Source organism: Sinohyriopsis cumingii, chromosome 10 (genome assembly GCF_028554795.1).
Source record: "Sinohyriopsis cumingii isolate HCF-2022 chromosome 10, ASM2855479v2, whole genome shotgun sequence".
Taxonomy (NCBI): Eukaryota; Metazoa; Mollusca; class Bivalvia; order Unionida; family Unionidae; genus Sinohyriopsis; species Sinohyriopsis cumingii.
In genome coordinates this window covers 110,065,727-110,083,991 of record NC_142970.1, presented here as the reverse complement: position 1 = coordinate 110,083,991, position 18,265 = coordinate 110,065,727, and the positions used below count along the sequence as shown (strand labels likewise).

At 35.4% G+C, this 18,265-nt stretch overlaps 2 protein-coding genes across 2 annotated transcripts; both read right to left on the bottom strand.

Moving 5' to 3' along the window:
* Window positions 1-45: 45 nt before the first annotated feature.
* Window positions 46-15,273, bottom strand: LOC149791012 (uncharacterized). Its single transcript, XM_089972883.1, has 3 exons — window positions 15,154-15,273; window positions 6,521-6,678; window positions 46-670 (listed from the first exon to the last, which is right to left on the bottom strand). The coding sequence occupies exons 2-3, from the start codon at window positions 6,665-6,667 to the stop codon at window positions 389-391; spliced, it is 429 nt and encodes a 142-aa protein (XP_089829009.1). The 5' UTR covers window positions 6,668-6,678; window positions 15,154-15,273; the 3' UTR covers window positions 46-388.
* Window positions 15,274-16,695: 1,422 nt separating this feature from the next.
* LOC149791011 (complement C1q-like protein 4) lies at window positions 16,696-18,056 on the bottom strand. Its single transcript, XM_089972882.1, has 2 exons — window positions 17,727-18,056; window positions 16,696-17,176 (listed from the first exon to the last, which is right to left on the bottom strand). The coding sequence occupies exons 1-2, from the start codon at window positions 17,899-17,901 to the stop codon at window positions 16,746-16,748; spliced, it is 606 nt and encodes a 201-aa protein (XP_089829008.1). The 5' UTR covers window positions 17,902-18,056; the 3' UTR covers window positions 16,696-16,745.
* Window positions 18,057-18,265: the final 209 nt, after the last annotated feature.

The following is an 18,265-nucleotide window of genomic DNA, read 5'->3' as shown; positions in this document are numbered from 1 at the left end:
TATATATATATATATATATATATATATATATATATATATGTTAAGCTCACATTCGGCTTTTTTTCTTTCATAAATCGATGAGCGACATCGATAAGTATCCGTCTGATAAAATTATCAGTACATAATAGAACAAATGCGTCTTTAGAAAAAGTTCACTGTTTAACGTTCGTCAGGAGAATTATAAATAACGGTATAAAATTACATCTATGCATATACTGTGCACATCTGCATTAAACGTAAAGGACTAGATATGATGAACACTTCATACGTGAATGACTAGTTTTGATGTACACGTCAAATTTAAAGGACTGTTTCTGATAAACACGTCAAATTTGAAAGACTAGTTATGATAAACACGTCAGACTTTAGTCAAGTCCTCATGGGTAAGTTAGTTTGTTAGGACTCTCAAACAGCTGTTGTTGGTACCGTTACTGGTCACAGTGTTGATGTTACGAGAACTGTTTTTAGAAACCACGTCGTCGTCTTGGTAACCGAGATTTGGTTGTCCAATAATTCTTCCGCTTTCCGGTAAGCTGTAGACAACCTGTAATGTTGGGCCAGCATGAGCTTGGGTTGTACATTTAGCACACAGCTGCATCATCTTTTCTAGTTTCAGTTTTTCCTCTTTGGATTCTTCTTTAGAGATTGTTACTTTTTCCAAGCATGGTATCTACAAAATATAATTGGGTAGCAATTTACAGCTTTTGGTGAGTGTCGAGGATGTATCATCTCACTTTTTAAACCATCAGCTATGAAGAAAAAAATAAAATTAAAAAAAAAATAATAAAAAATAATTATAAAAAACAAACAAATCAAACTCCATAACACTCAGCAAGCATCATTTTTTTTTAGTTTGGACAGAAATTTAAAAGATTGAATAGGTAAAAAAGATATTGTATGTCTGGTCCTTTTACTATCACAACTTTTAGAATCAAACCAACCACCTTTCTACAACTTGCAAAACCATTAAATAGCACCATCTTACCCAATAAGGATGCATGTCTTTCTCATGGTCAGCACGATTCCCGCACACGAACACGGCACAAAAGTTTACCATTGTTGCTGAACCAAACTTACAACGTGAAACAAATGTACTAGTAGTGTTGCCATACACATGGCGTTGTAACCCAATATGGCGCACGCCACAATTGATGACGTCATATGAATATGGTCTATACTGAACAAAATCAGAGACATTAAAAATATCTGGAACTGAAAATGATGTACTCGTCCGTTCTTGATATCACTGTAAATAACAAGGGACAAACACAAAGATAAACAATGGATGCGCGGACAATCAAGCGGAAATAGTTTGTGTTACTTTAGTTTTGTTGACGCTTTGGAAAATGTGGTAGATAGTTCGACTCGTTTAACTGAGTTGCGCGTCAGACTCATAGCCCAAGGGTCACGTGATGGATATATTCAGTATGTAGAAAAGAAAGGTCGATTTAGGTGCCAGAACATAGGTTTAAAGTAAAATGTAAAATTGCGACATACAATTAGCAGCTTTATTGTCACGAGTTTAACAAGTTAAGCTCCGTTTTAAAAAAAAAAAGGATTATCTCTTCAATGTAAACAAGACCTCAAATATAATTTTTCATAGAGCATGTTTTAGTCTTAATCCATTACAAATACTAAACCACCAAGATACAATGCCGCTTAAAATTGCAACAACAATAACAGCATCATCATCAACAACAACAACAAAAACAACAACAATAATAATAATAATAATAATAATAATAATAATAATAACTATAATATTAATATTTCGTACTAAGCAGGACTGCCAATTTCAGTAATGTATATACGAAATAGTATGCATATTAATTCTTGTTGGTGTTGTTTATTTTATAATTTATTAATTCTTATGAGAAACATAGGAAATTTTGACTTAAGTGTTCAAATTTCTTTCCGCATGAAAAGAAACTAGTACGAGTTTGTAAATTTACAGCGAAACTCATAAGTCTGATAATTATCTTATCATTTTAAAGAACCAAAGAACCCATACTGAACAAATTAGGAGATATTTTTAGTAAGCACAGACATTAGATATTACTTTAATCACGAAGAACGTGGACAAACCGATTTCCCACAAAACTGCTTGCTTTCAGGGGCCCCAAGTGGCCGAGTGGTCTTAAGCGCACACCGTTACGGATCACTGCCATCTCACCTTTGTCTGCGTGGGTTCGAGTCTCGGGCTCGGCCAATGTGGGTAAGCGAGAAAGCTTGCCGGTAGCTTCTTGTGGGTCGGTGGTTCCTTCCAGGATTTTCCTGGGTTCTTCCTCCACCATTCATACTGGCCGCCATGTATAGCCTATCGTGTGCTGAAAAATGGCGTTAAACTCTGCAACAACAACATCAAGCTTTCAAAATTTTGTTAAGCAAATAAAATAGACCCAGGAGGACCGCTCAGGTGGCCTAAGTGGTTAGAGCGTCTGCGTCGGATGCGGGAGGTCGCGGGTTCGAACCCTGGCCGAGTCATGCCAAAGACTTATAAAAATGGTACTATCAACGAGGCAAGGAAGAAAATATAAGAGTTTCTGTCCAAACACTATCTTTGCATCATTAATGATAAGCTGTATACCTACTTGCATCCTGCCAAAGGATATAAATCTGACCATCATCCATCACTTTTACTTTGCTTCTCTTGAAAAGCTTGTGACGCCCTATTAGTGGTGATCAGTTCCAATAAACGTAAGAAGCATTATTTCCAAACCTCATAAGGGGGGGGGGGAACTTAGAGGTCCTACGTCTCTATGTTGAATTCTCGCTCCATTATTAAATGTGTGGAATAAGGTACGAAAGATCATTGGGAAAAATCAGTTGCATGAATGATTTGAAATCTTATGATAACTTGGTTACAGTCGTACCAGAAATCTCATATAAATCTTAAAAAAATCATAACACGAGAATTAATATAATTTAATAAGAGTCGTGGCAGACACAGAGTGGGGGAGTAATTCCGGTCAGATTGGTCTTCAGTAAAATCTAAGCTTGATTAATGTTCGATTATACACACATGAACCCGTAAATCTTGCTTCCAGATGCTTGATCCGATATTCAGTCAGGGACTTAGCCTGTGTGCATTTAGAACTTCCACTTCAGAAAGTTTCTATGTTGAGTCTAATGAACCATCGCTTTATATCAGACAAATTATAGAGGCTGTTCGCTATACTATGAAACCAGCATCTAATCAATTTAATTCCACATATAATGTAGTCTTTATGCCCCAAACGCCAAACCTGGTACGTTCAGAAAGCAAACTTCATTCCACAGTTTGACTAATGCATGCGTACACGTTCTGATTCTGTACACTTTACAATAACGTATTTACTCTGTATAGATTGTTTGAGTGTTTCATCAGTAAGGTTTGACAACCTTGAAAATCTGGTGGAGGTGGTATGTGATCAGTCAAATCGTACAAACGTTTGTAAATCTTTTTCTCAGTAGATTCAGCTGTAGTCAGGGTGACTCATAAGCGTTACGATTGACGTATGGCCAAGCCTTGCTATAACGCGGCTGGTCGTGATGGCTAACTTCTTTTGTTTGTGGGGCATAAATGAAGTTTAATTTTATTCCGTTCGATGACAGTGAGACAGATATGTTAACGTCAGCTCATGTAGCGGGAAATGACAAAGCTAAAACAAACTCGAGCCAAGTTTCGGCAATGCTTCGGCCATTTGAAACAGGTGTCACAAAATCATATTTTGCAGAATAGTTATTAATAAAGGCGGTCTAGGCATACTTATTCTGACTTCGATGGGAGTGTTAAAAAAAACTGGCGGTTTGACAAAGTTAATTCTGTTTGTCTAAGGTAACGAGGGGTGTGTGTTCGATGACGAAATTCGAGGTTTTAAAGTAATCTCCCTCACGAAATTAGTCAATCTAAGTTTCTGTTTGGGAAGACAGAATTTAACTCCGAGGAAAATCAGTAAGTTATTTCTCTTGTTAAATAAATTATCCAAGGGCCACGGGTCTGGAAATTTGAGAAACCCGGAACCAGAGAAGAGACAGATGGAATTCTCTGACAATAAGTGAGCGAGGGCTCGGGAAACACAAAGGCATGGTCTCAAACACATACAACATGCACTGATGTAACTTTGTAATTATTTTGTTCAATTTATTTGTTGTAAAATTATGGTTCAAATTTTCTTGAGTTCGGAAACTAATTGTGCATTCTCGGTCTGGAATATTATATGATTCATGATTTGTAGGAATATCTTAATTGTTATTTTTAGTGGTTTTGTATGCAATATAAATCATGTATCATATGAATTTCATGCATTACTCTGCTACAAATTGTGAGAATTAATTTACCTTTCTTAAATGATAATGACCATGCATGTTAAGAATTGATTTTGACACGCGTATGTCAATGAACAGCTATTTAACAAGGAAAGTAGCTAAGAAGAGGAGTGAAATTATGATTTCTTTTCAACCAAGAATCGATGGTGTTCGCATTAGAAACTTATATCGCTGGCATAGTTCAGATGGTAATTCATAGCCCACATTGTGACGTAATATTTATCAAAGAGGTATATTTATGTCATGGTTCCAGTAGGAATGAGAGAATCAGCTACTAAATACATTAATTTAGGGCAGTAGGGTTGTGAGTGTGTATTTGGGTTGTGAGTGTATATTACTATGATATGACAATATCTGAAAAAGTGGGAATATTACTTGGTCACAGAAGGGAACCTGACACGTATTTAATTTTGGTATTGTATTTTATTTAAAGAAACAGCTCCATACCTTTAGTGCACACTGGAAAAGAGCGCAGTCTACAACCAAGATGGTTGATGACCCGAAGAGGCGAGAGAGAGAGAGAGAGAGAGGGAGAGAAGAAGAAGAAGAAGAAGAAGAAGAAGAAACACAGCAAGGCCGACTTATCACCAATAGTGAGTTTGAAAAGACCAGAAGCTTCCATGTGATGCTGACATGCCGGCAATTTGAAGTCGATCACTCACTCGATTATGTGATGAAATTTGTTATCGCTTTAACATAACGGCTAATTGAATTTCACATACCTCAGTTTCTTAGAGAACGTGAATCATTCAAATGTCATATTCAATTTCATTTTGTCTCTGTAATTGATTAAATTGTCATATTTTACATACTGGGGCTCGTGTTGTATTATATACCTTATGCTCATATCTATGTTATTCCATCCATTAATTTGATTTTTTATTTTGTTGTTTACTCATTAACACACTGGTAGATCATTTACTAGATAACGATAACCAAAACTCCACAACGAGTGGGGATCTCACATCATTCCACCACTGACAACTATTTCAAAACAAAATTCCTCATCTAAAAAATAAAAATATATGCTACATAACCATCCCTCAAGGGAGATATTTATGGTATAGTGCCTGCAGTATACAGCTGACAGGAATAAACTCAAACAAAGATTTGTTTATATTGTCATTGTGAATGTAAGCGGCTATAGTCTGGGTCAATACGAGGTTTTTCAAACTTACCGTAGTCAGTTTTATTCAGCCATCATAATTACTCTTGTAAAGAACTACAGAAACTCGTGTGTGCGAGGATGTATCGGGTTGACTTGTCTCGGATGTGCTGACCAGTTCTATTTAGTTATCTTGAAATGGTACCTTCTACCTGAAGAGTATTACTAGCTCTTGTCAAAGTATATTACAGTGACTTACTGAGCACCGACACTGTTGTATATACAGTCATGAAATTTGATTTTTGCCTTAAATATTAAGTCATCACAGACCGAAGGAAGAATAGAAGTGGCATACGTGTACTTTTCATGCGCTAATTTAAAGTTTTAATTTCTGGCATGTACATTTTGTTCCATTTCCTAACACTGTTGCATGCATGAGAACGAAACTCGACATGTGCATTCGCCTTTATCACTTAGGTTAGCAATTAAAGCATGTATATTTTGTTTGCATTTATAGCTATTCTTGCTAATGTGGTTATGTTCACGTTTTGGAGATTCTGTACTTGCGAATCATTTGAAATTTTCTTAACAAGAGACCTGCAGATTCGTATAAACTTTAAGCATGAAAGTAAAGTCTTATATTTAGACTGATTTCTTGGAATTTAACTCGCATCATCTCTGGATACTTTTCTAAAGTACCAACGTATTGCTTTTATTTCAAAATTTGTTCAAATTAACTTGTTTTAGAGTATCTCAAAGTTAAGCGTATTAAATATTTGCTCGCAGTAAACGGTTTTGAGGCAGATAGCCAGTCTAGAAATGTCATAGAATAATCGCGACGAAATCATTTGAATTAAAGTTAAGCAAATTCCAAACACACTCATTATAAAATGATTTTCACGCAAGAAACCATTAGCACCTATGAAAATGTATCAAAAATGTCAAATCAGGATAAAAAATTTATCTGCAAAGATTTGTTACGCTCATTTCAAGAAAATGCTAAATTTAGATCGTAGTACCAACGAGGACACCGTCCCCGCCGGAAATGTGATAACTAGCTCTGGACATTGGCCAGTGAAGACAAAGTCAAAGTGATCTCCAACATACCCTGCAACTTATCCTGGGCAGCTTTTCGATGGGCACTTCGTATTTACAAAAGTAGGTGGTCACTATGGTCGCCACAAATAGAGCCAACATAACAATGGGTACCATTATGTTCACCCATAACGGAACAAACTCGTCAGGCGCCGACATCACATCGGGTCCTATATAATAAGTAAAAATCCCAGCTAGTATAGTTAGACTCTGAAGTAGAAAATATTTTAATTAATTAATTATCTTTAATGACGTTATAATCCTGGCATGAAGAACAAGATTGCGACAATAAATAAATAAGTGAATTATTGGTACCAGAGTAGCGAGAAGAAGGGTGCTTATTCGAATCCTACCATTGGTTAGCCGGTATCCCTGGACAAGGAGGTTTACTCAAGTTGCCTCGGCATTGTGTAACACCTATGTGTTGTCACAAAACATTAAGCAAATCCAGACAAACGCTATCAATGTTCTATGCAAATTCAATTTTCTTGGACAATATTGGTGGTATAAAATCTTGATCTTTCCAGTTCTTCATATTTACCCGCCCCTACCCCCACCTATCAGCTATGTGTCACTACCCGCGTCCGCCATGAAGGTACTGCTTACAGGTACTGATTCTTAATATGCCTAACACTGAACAGACAATAAAATAGGACATGCCGTAAACTCTTCCATTTTTCTTTACTGCTATAAAGTAATTTTATTTCAGCACGAAGCTTCGAATATATATTGTATTACGACTGCTCTTAAATCAAGTAATATACACTATGTTTTGTACAATTAAGAAATAATACTTTTCCGTAGATTACAAAATGAAAGTTTAAATATAACTTAAAGTATTGTGAGTTAAATCCCAAATAATCCTAATAGTTATATCTTTAGTCCAAAAGTATAAAGTATTCCGAACGAAACTAAGTGGTTCCGAATGAATTCCAATTTTGAATGCGCCGATGTGCCAATAGTCTCGAATGTGCTTGATATATTACATTGATATAATCGAAAAGGTTCTCAAACAAATTCACAATAATCACAACATAGTCGCTTGATCCAAAAATCAAAAAGCGCTCTGTAATTCTAGTGAATAATATAAAGAAATAAATACTCTCAAATTACAACTGAACACAGCAATAATAATAATAGAACTTTGTTTCTAGAAAATAACAAGGCCATAATCAATTCTGTATCAAGAACGCAAACTTAGTAAACATATTTGCAATTAGTAATAACCTTAATACACAAGCTGCAATGATAGATAAATATTAGCTAATATTATGTTATTAACAAAATAAATCACACTAGTCAGGTCAGTACTAACAATCTATAATCAACAAATAATTAAACACACAATACAAATTAAATATACATCACTACTCGCAATTACTAAAGAAAAGAGCCACATCAGAATATAAGGACAACGAAAATACTGATCAATCAGGATACGCGTACTCACAAAATTCAACCACTCTCATCAATAGGCATTGGATGGATACACTTTTTAAAGGGGTCCCCAAGTGGCCCATTGGTCTAAAGCGCTCTCCATTACGGATCACCGCCATCTCGCCTCTGTCTGCGTGGGTTCGAATCTCGGATTCGGCCAAAGTGGGTATGTTAGAAAGCTTGCCAGTAGCTTCTCGTGGGTCGGTGCTTCTTTCTGAGGTTTTCCCAGGTTCTTCCTCCACCATTAATACTGGCCGCCATGTGCTGAAAAATGGCGTTAAACCAAACAACAACAACAACAACACTTTTTAAAAATATTTCAGCATCATTGTAAAATTATAGAAGGATGTTTTGCGTTTTACTGATAAATGATTTATCTACTATGTATTAAATTTTGTTAGAATCGCGATTATACATTCGTGTCATCTCTCAGGCTCATGCTTTTATCTGAAGTAGTCAAGCAAACATTTGAAGTTTGCGAACCTTGTGCAAATGCCACACATATGTAATGAATTGACAATATGTTGGTAGTCTTGCAACTGTATCTTTTCAACGCACATAATGTTGAAGCAAGGAATGACAGCCTTAACGCAAATAAAATGCAATGATACTTTGAGAAGACTGACAAAAATTTCACAGTAGCAAACCCAAACTAGGACAAGCTACTATCCCTTCCACACACTTCGTGAGATGGACATGTGACTCGCCATTCGAATCCGACCCTGGGTGGAAGAATTAACGCAGATACTAAATTTATCAAAACCAATTAAAATGTCACGTGCTCTAATAGCAGAATAGTGCTAAAATAGTATCTTTCGACAAAATGACAAGAAGCACGTGAAAACTTGATTGTTTTTTTAAAAATTATTTTAAGTTTGTTTTTTAAATTCACGGCTGCCTCTCACAGTTCAGTTGCTTTTGCCGCCCAAAGCAGTAGCGCTAAAACTTTAGTCAACGTCAGTCATTAACGTTATATTGTTGTTATGTATATTGAATTTGCATAGCATGTTAGTTATTGTTTTTTAATTTTCATTTTTCATTACATGTTATTGTAATGTAACATTGTATGTTGGAATTGACCTTAACCAAAATTGAGTTCATTTCTGATTGACCTGAATTTACGTTTTTATTTTATTCTGTAAACAACTAATACATAGCTAAATTATTATATATGTGTCTGGGTTTAAGATCAGATTTATTATTAAAAAGAAGTATAAATGTTTATTTGGGTCTAGGTCTAGGCTTTGGAATTTAATTAGTGTATTTGACATAGTCCAGGTTGTGGTTTCTGATAATAACTGATATATTTATTTTGTAGACATCAGTGTTATTCTAAAAGGTTATTGTCAATTAGGAGTTTTATTTTTAGCAAATGCTAATTGTGACCTGAGGTCATGTAGAGAAATATATATTCTTGTAACTGAGATATTTTATTCGTGTTTTAAGTTCTAGCACAATCAAGTTGTATTATATGTTGTGACCAGTAATTTTGGGTTGGAATCTATTTCTTCCAATATTTGAATTCAAGTGATTATTTTCTCTGACAATCCAAAAGTGTTCGGATAAAATTCTTGGATAGAGACATTCACTGGAATTTATAGTGAATTAAAACCTAGAATTGTATTACTGTGATTGAACAAACGACTGTTGACACATCAGCCATATACGGGTTTATCGACCCATTTAGCTTGGGATTTATTTTGGACTTCATCTGAATTTTATTCAGGACTTCCAATTATTAGGACTTGTGTCTGTGATTCTATGATTATTTTGGGATTTAATTCGCAATACCGTAAGTTCCTTTTTATTACATTTTCACTTTGTATTCTAGGGAAATAAATTATTTGTTGTATTTTACAAAGCTTGTTGCTAATCGCTCTTTTCTGTTACTTATTTTAAGAGCATAGACACGTAGCAAATAGACACGTAACAAATAGACACGTAACAAATAGACTTGTAACAAATAGACTCGTAACAAATAGACACGTAACAAATAGACTCGTAACAAAAAGACTCGTAACAAATAGACACGTAACAAATAGACACGTAACAAATAGACTCGTAACAAATAGACACGTAACAAATAGACTCGTAACAAATAGACTCGTAACAAATAGACACGTAACAAATAGGCACGTAACAAATAGACTCGTAACAAAAAGACTCGTAACAAATACTAAGTGTCATAAAGACATGGATTAAGTCAGATCATAGTAGGATAGACTTAACAAAATTTAAAGGACAAAAGCAACAAAAGTATGCCTTGGATAAATCGAGAATGTGTAATAAATATATTTTCCAAATCTGATTAAAATCGAGATCTCTTACATAAAGGAGATCCGACATGTGCTTGTATGACTTTTGGAATTCCCAACTTACGTATTTGTAAAAGAATATCGGTTAAAACCTTAACATATCTTGTTAAGAAGAGTTATCGCTAGTAACGATATATCCCGCTTGTCCATTTTTACTTTAAATAAAAGTTGTAATTTGATTGGTTTGCATCGAAAGGGCTAGAGCACTCCGACTCTTATTTGAGTGCGTCAGATCTACGTTTTGATAAACATATGAAGGTCTTAGCCAGTTTGTCTTTATTTCATGCGTAGTTCTTAGTACATGTGAAATAACTCCCCCCACCCAATACACATAAACAAACGCACATACAAATAAAAGGCAATTGAGTAGGGCTCAAGCCTTAAAACATAATAACCTCCTTCACTTCCCACTTCCCCGATCGTTACATCCTTAGCTTCACATGTTTACATTTTTCTGCTCATTCGCCAGGGAAGTAATACTGGAGAAATAAAGACAGACCTGGAAATTACGGAAATATTACAGTAATCCTATTAAGAGCAATTCACAGTCATCAGAATTCTGCCTTTTAATTGGCTAATTTCTGACCAATAAGACGACTGACTTGTTGATATTTAATGGCACATTAGCATATAAAAGTTTATATCGTGATTAAAGCAATGGGAGCAAGGTTATTTGTCCAGGGCACACCACAGTTGCCGACCTGGCGTTGACAGGGTACAATCGGAATCCAATCGTTCTGGTCATAAGTCGAGTCAGCTAACCACTGAGCCACAACGGTTTGCTCCAATGACAACTTTGTTAAAGAACACAAATGTTTTTTTTTTTTGTTTTTTTGTTTTTTTTTTTTTTTTATAACCTACAGGCAAAGTCTTAAGTTATACTTTTAAATCTGGATGAACGATAATACAGCAATCTAAGTTGAACAAGCTAAGTTTCAACCCACTGTCTTGAGTTTTGACAAAATGTTTCAGACACATCTCTGTGTGTGTGTGTGTGTGTGTGTGTGATTTGGATGTTTAACGTAGCTTTAACAATTTTTCGATCATATCGCTACGATATCTGCAGTGTGGCAGTGTATAGTAATGTCTAGCACTGGGGCATCATGCCGCAGACATGTATCATGATGTCCCACCCAGTCACATTATCCTGACACCAGGCCGACCAGTCCTAACACTAACCTCTTAATGCTGAGCGCCAAGCAAGGCAGCTGTTAGTACCACTTTTATAAGTCTTTGATATGACTCGGCCGGGGATCCAACTCACGACCTCCCGCATACACCTGTGAACTCGCAGCTAAAATGTTAACTTATTATATTTTTATATTAGTAACCTTTCGAACAAAATTAGCTAGATGCGGTGGTCATATGAAAAATTCCGTTGAAAGCTTCCGGAAATAGATTATATTAAGACGTCATAGTTACGACATTACTGACTTGTCTGATTTTATTTTATATATTTTTTAATGCTTCAACGTTTGAACGTGCTGGTTCTTGGTCGTTGAAGGATGGCAGGTGTGACATTTTCAGACATGTAGAAAAGTCAATGCGACCCTGATATTTTTTTTAATTTCTTGGTTGAATGCGAGAATAAAAAATTGTTTCAGATCGATGCATTGGTAAAACAAAAATATGAAACGTTACAATTGCTCGATGCAGTTTGCATTTAAAGTTAATAATTTGACTGTTTCGTACTATTTGGAACTTTGTGCGCCTTAGGCAAATTTTAAAATTCGCTGGTATTGAATCAAGCTTTATCTCGATAAATTAGAACTTTATTGCAGCATAAATACTTTCCCTCCATACTCTTCTTCCTCCTAGCGAGTACATAAGTACTGTAAGACCTTTACAATAGTCCCTCACTATATGTATCTCAGTATTACACCACACTTTTTATAAGGCGTGTATTTCCCTTAATTGTAGTACATGGCTAAAAAAACCAGTTTTAATTTTTGATGCCACGTCATTCAGTATCCTATTTTATGTTTGTATGGACTATTATGACAGCAGGTACTTGTCAGGACGATCTTCATTATAAGACTACAGTCCTTATAACATGATTCGATCTCCTATGAACCGCATTAAAAGGCGAAGATACGTACGTACCTGCGCTGCTGGAATAATACCTGGGATTATTTGGTTGGGTGGGAGGCTGGGGTAACGTTTTTTAAACTGGTATCTAATGATGTGCTTCCCAATTGGGTGGACTTTTATTAAAGCTTGGCCTTGCATTTAGTGTTGTATTTTAAACAGAATCCAGGTAGGTGATTGAATCCATAGCTTTTGCTGCTTGCTGATATGGTTCCTCATTTTATAATACTACCAGGTCACACCTGAATTTACAATGCAGAAAATATTACGACATATAAATAGACATTAGGAAGCATTTCTTGATATAAGTTAAATATAGTGATAACTGAATTTTGGACTACTACATTTCATAGGTACATGAATTAAAAGTTACTTTTGGACATGACTGCATTTATTAATTGGGGATAGGGGATGGCCATGCTCTAGCACAGCCAATTAGGCTATTGGTTTTCTCCAGTTGTAGATTTGGATTTAAGCCCCCAAAATCAGTTTGTTTACTTTCTTCCTTTTTCTTTCTGGCCGTCAAATACGGACTTTAATTACTAATGGCATGTATGTTGACATTACCGCAAAAGACCATGATTTAATTCTAGTTCATTCTCATATTCATTTGTATATTTGTTACAATTTGTCCATTACAAGTAGGATAGTTTGCTTACATTGAGCTTCACGTATCAATTTCATGTAATTATGTCCTCAATTGTTTTAGAGACAGATGTTCAGAGTTACTATATGTCAGTTGTCTAAGTGTTTCGGGTGTGTGTAGTGAATTAAGTTTTATTAGCAGTCACTGCTGACATGCAATTCGCCAGTTGGTGTGGCAGAGAGATGGGTGGAGTGAAGGTCGTGTCAAATGAGAAAATTATTCAAGCAGCATAATTACCATAGGTGATCAGTCCATGCCGCACAAGGGTAAAGAAAGTTCAAGCCCTTTATTGTATAAATGCTGAAGAACGTTGCTCCGATAAAATCGGATAAGGGTAACGATCTAGGGACAAAATACTCACTTCAACTTTGTAAAACTCTGAGTTGTAAACTTTACGGGATGTCACTGTTCGAAGTGAACAGACATTATTCAAAGTGTAGCAGCGAGAAAGGCTTGTCACAGGGTCACAAGTTCATTTATTTAAATCACTAAAAGGTGAACGTGATAAGATTAGATTCGGGCATGTAAATTACACAGAGAGTTGAAACAAGCGGACATCAAGAAATCCGTGGCTGCCTCCGGTGAAGTGCAATTTTCACACATGAATGTAACCTCCAGTCATCCAGTCTTACTTCGGTCAAGATGTAACATGAGTAAAGAGATGTAAATTGAAGACATTCGTTGTATAAATACGGGTACCTGATTGTTTGTAATAATTTAAAATAACTTAAACACTTTTCAAAATCATGCCGTTTAACGCAGCACAATCCAGAGATCCATCCTCCTGTTTTGTAAATAAGTTTTCAAAAACCATATCATACATTAAGCATCCCAAAGCCTTTTTCACAATACGTTCACTGTATGATTTGAAACCATCTTGCTTTTACGATTTTTAGATATGATTTAAAATTTTAAAGTATCCAATGACTTTCAAATAGAGATAGGAGTAAAAGTGAGAAATCGTCTTGATTAAGTACTAAAACCATTTAAATCAGTACCCATTGCAAAGGCTGAAATTTCAGTATATCACTTTATATGTATTAAAGAAAAAAATAAAAAAGTTTTCTTTCTAAACATCTTATATCTTTTAAATTAGCACAGTCAAAATTATTCGTATTAAATTTGCCAAGTAAAGGGGTATATGCCATAGAATCTAACATGCTTTTAAAAAATTTTTTTATTATTCTTGGGATTGTATTAAAAGTGCAAATTCTGTTTACAAATTTTTCTGAGCTGTACCTAACTTGACCCAGTTTGGCATTAATATATTTTAAAAATAATAACTATCCTTTTAAGTTTTTTTATTTAAGTCGTTCATAGTTCACATTTCGTTAGATATTCATTTGAATCGTATTATGTAGATAACCCACGTTCTCCCTTTCTTTCTTTCTTTCTTTCTTTCTTTCTTTTTCATGTTCTGTCTGTGCTTTCTCTCTCCTCCCTCTTAATTAGATTACATTACACAATGGTTAGTTTTTATGTAATAGAAAATTAAATGTAATTGACTCATGCTATATATGTATGGTCTGAATAGGGTTTATTCAATAAAGATTTGTTCTGTTCTTTTCAGCATAATGTTTTACTCGGCAAAATTACATCTGAGTGAATGCAGGGATTAATATACACTGCCGCGATGTTGGCTGCATCAACTTTTGTTTGTAATCTAATATTACGGCCGACCGTTGAAAGTCAAGGGAAGTTATGAATACATAATGCATGATAAATGAAATATGCGACAATCATATGGGCACATGAAAGAAGTGAGATTTAAACGGAATGCTATCTTTAAAGGTTTATCCTCAAGAAATATGGAGAAGCAGACGACTATTATGTTCTTCCTGTACACGTAATGACCTAAGGCACAAATGTAATGCATGACAATATACCAATATGTGTGATGCTGGTATAAAACACTAAATTGGACTGATTAAATCAAAAGTTTTGGTGTAATCATTAATTTCCTGTTCATACAGCAAAGAACAAAAAGTTTCAATGACTCAAAAAATTACTCATTACTCATAAAACACTCACACTTTCAAATGGATTTATATATCATGCATGTATTTGTAAAAAAAAAATAAAGAATGAGAATTCGTCCTTATTATACAGACATGCACAGTACAGACAAATAAACAGTAAATAGTATTAAAAACACTTACGTTTTCTTGGGGTAAGAAACCTAACTACTACTTGTCCACGTCTGCTTGTGACTGAGATCCAATCGCTGTGTTTGTGATCTGCCTCGGCTGCGGGGTTTTAAGTTCACTCGTCACGTGTCAATATTTATACAGCATTGACAACTCTGTGTCATTCATAAAATCAAACTCCATTTGTAAGTTGCAGTCAGACTTCAGACAGATGTACCCCTCACCCCGAGACACATATATGTAACTTTTTAATTACACAATATATTTGCGTTGACCAGCAAGAGATGGCAGCTTCATAAACACAATGTAAGAATCGGAAGATTTTTCCAAACTTAGGAATTAATTAAGATCGTTTTATTTGTTTGAACCCTTTTTTTTTGGAATAGGGTTTATCTTCCAGTAGATTTTAATAATTCTCTTTTAATTTCAATATATGTAACCCTTTCTTTTACTCAACACTATATAGACAGGAATATGATGATGTACCGGTACAGATGTGCAAACATACACGTTTTATCATTAGTAGTCATGAAATGACAAAGTTGACACATTGAACAAATTTTAAATTGTACGATTGGTGGAAGGGATCTAGGCTTTCTACCACTCGTAACTGAAATATATCGAGCAATATCCAGAAAGTCCCGCCCTGTCATTTTCGTAAGGTTTCGAAATATCGAATCAGAGACCACACATAATACCACAAACGAATAAAAAACAAAATCACTCATTTCCAGGACCACTCATAATAAAATAACGAATAAAATTTATTCGATTTTATAGACCACTCAAAATAAAACAAACCAATAAAAGACAAATCACTCGATTTCCTAGACTAGTCATAATAAAACAAACCAATAAAAGACAAATCACTCGATTTCCTAGACTAGTCATAATAAAACAAACCAATGAGAGACAAATCACTCGATTTCCTAGACTAGTCATAATAAAACAAACCAATAAAAGACAATTCGTAAGGTGCAAGGTTTTCAGCCATTTGAGAAAGGAAGCTCAGATGTGTAAATGCAATAAAACGGAAGGTTTAATATAATGTATATTATAAACAGGTTCAGGTGTTCTTAACTGGTCTTCAATCGATCTTAAGAAGAATAAGAAAAGGAAGTTGAGAAAAAGGGTTGAGTAAGGGAGGAGGAGCAGGAGGAAATCTTTAGACTATAGAATGAAACAAACAAGCATACAAAGAAAGTTTGTGTGTGTGTGTGTGTGTGTGTGTGTGTGATTTGAATTTTTAACGTAGCTTTAAAAAAATTTCAGTCATATCGCTACGATGCCTGCGGTGTGACAGTTTTATAGTGATGTCTAGCACTGGGGCATCATGCTGCATACATGTAGCATGATGTCTCATCCAGTCACATTATCCTGATACCAGGCCGACAAGTCCTACCAATGACCTCGTAATGCTGAGCGCCAAGCGAGGCAGCTGTTAGTACCATTTTTGTAAGTCTTTGGTAAGACTCGGCCGGGGATCGCATACAAAGAACGAAGTGTTCATATAGATTATAGTCAGTATAAAATAACAACAGCTCAAGTGCAATATAATATTAATGATTTTAGTCTTAGTGCTTTTTTTAATCAAGAAAGTTCGTTTAATATGGAGCAACCAAATGACCAGAGAATGAAGAGTAACCATAACCATCCAGTTGCTCAACATTGGAGAAATGACCTTCATTTTGGACCCAGACATCGTCTCCGGCGTTAAGCTTCACCATCGTAGCTATCGTGGACGTCTGCCAGCCGTTCTGATCAGTGCCGTGTGCAAGGACTGGCGCTAGAGTCTGTCCGTTTTTCATCAAAACCAATGATGCAGACACCCCTGGAACGTTAGTAACGGTTAGGTAGAAGGCGTACACCCCAGATACTGGTGCGCTAAAGAATCCGTGTCGGGAACTGTATCCGTTTCCTTCGTTGGTAAGGACATTGTCAAACACAACTTGCTGATGGTCTCCCATAGTGGCGATGGTGTTTGTTAGGAGCGCCGTGAATGCGACCGCCTGTGTCCTGGCTACTGTCACATTATCTGTTTCAAAAATTAAGTATTAACACGGAAAAGTTGGCACAGACATCTTTAAGACTAATAGGTTCATAGACGGAAGTGGTAATTGTATCCCTCCTTGAAACATGATACAATAATTGTTATACCATAGTCTGAAACCAAAAATATATCATACAGTTGAATATGCGCACCAGCTGTAACGTGAACTTTTGAGTGTGCTAAATATCATTCTAGCCGGAAATGCACTGACCTTGTTTACACAGTAAATAGTAATCAAATCCTGAAAATACTGGAATCAGTTTTGAAAAGTACTTTCATGAAAAACACATTTAGACAATCTGAAAATAAAGTGATAACGCTGTATTAAGTTAAACCAAACGTTTATTACTTGAAATGAGCAACAAATCGTGCCTTTCAGAGAAATTTCATATATATTTTGTTATTTATTATGTGGATAAACTGGTCGTGACATGTTGCAAAGATTAGAAAAATCTGGGTTATACGTTACTGAAATAATATAAAAGTTATTTTTATGGCATATGTAACATCAACCACGGGTACATTGAGGCATTACCTAATTTTTGATTCAGTGTCGCCAGCTGTGTCTGTAGTGACGTCAATTTCTGTTGTAAAGTCTGAATTTCATGATCCACATCTATTTCTTGGCCATCCATTACAAACGCCTCACCCCAGTGGTCGCCTCCGTACTCCAAGAATATCGCAACCAAAATTATCGCGATGACATCCATTACTGTAACAATGTTCTGCTAAGCAGTTTGGATGAAGTATTTTAAACATGGGACATAAACAATTCAATAGAGCTACGAAGTCAGTACAAACCAGATTCTTATCAGTCTTCCATGTATACCATGCCTAACAAACCTGAGTGCCAGATTATTTTGGCACAAACCCCACTCTAGCAGTAATGCACAAGAAATAAAGGATTCCAACCATAAATAATTCTAGAATGCCTTTACATAAGTAGATGAAATACAACTGCAATTTTTTAAACAAACAAATTATTCTATAAAGTTATAGTTTACTTTGATGGAACAATTACGTGACATGCAAAGTGTTTATACCGAACTCTTTTCCTTCGGATATACGTTCCCA

Coding starts and splice junctions, on each gene's coding strand:
- LOC149791011 (XM_089972882.1), bottom strand. CDS start 17,901: ATGGATGTCATCGCGATAATTTTGGTTGCGATATTCTTGGAGTACGGA. Junction 17,177..17,726: donor GACACTGAATCAAAAATTAG/GTAATGCCTCAA, acceptor TTTTTGAAACAG/ATAATGTGACAGTAGCCAGG.
- LOC149791012 (XM_089972883.1), bottom strand. CDS start 6,667: ATGTCGGCGCCTGACGAGTTTGTTCCGTTATGGGTGAACATAATGGTA. Junction 671..6,520: donor TGCCCAGGATAAGTTGCAGG/GTATGTTGGAGA, acceptor TATATTTTGTAG/ATACCATGCTTGGAAAAAGT.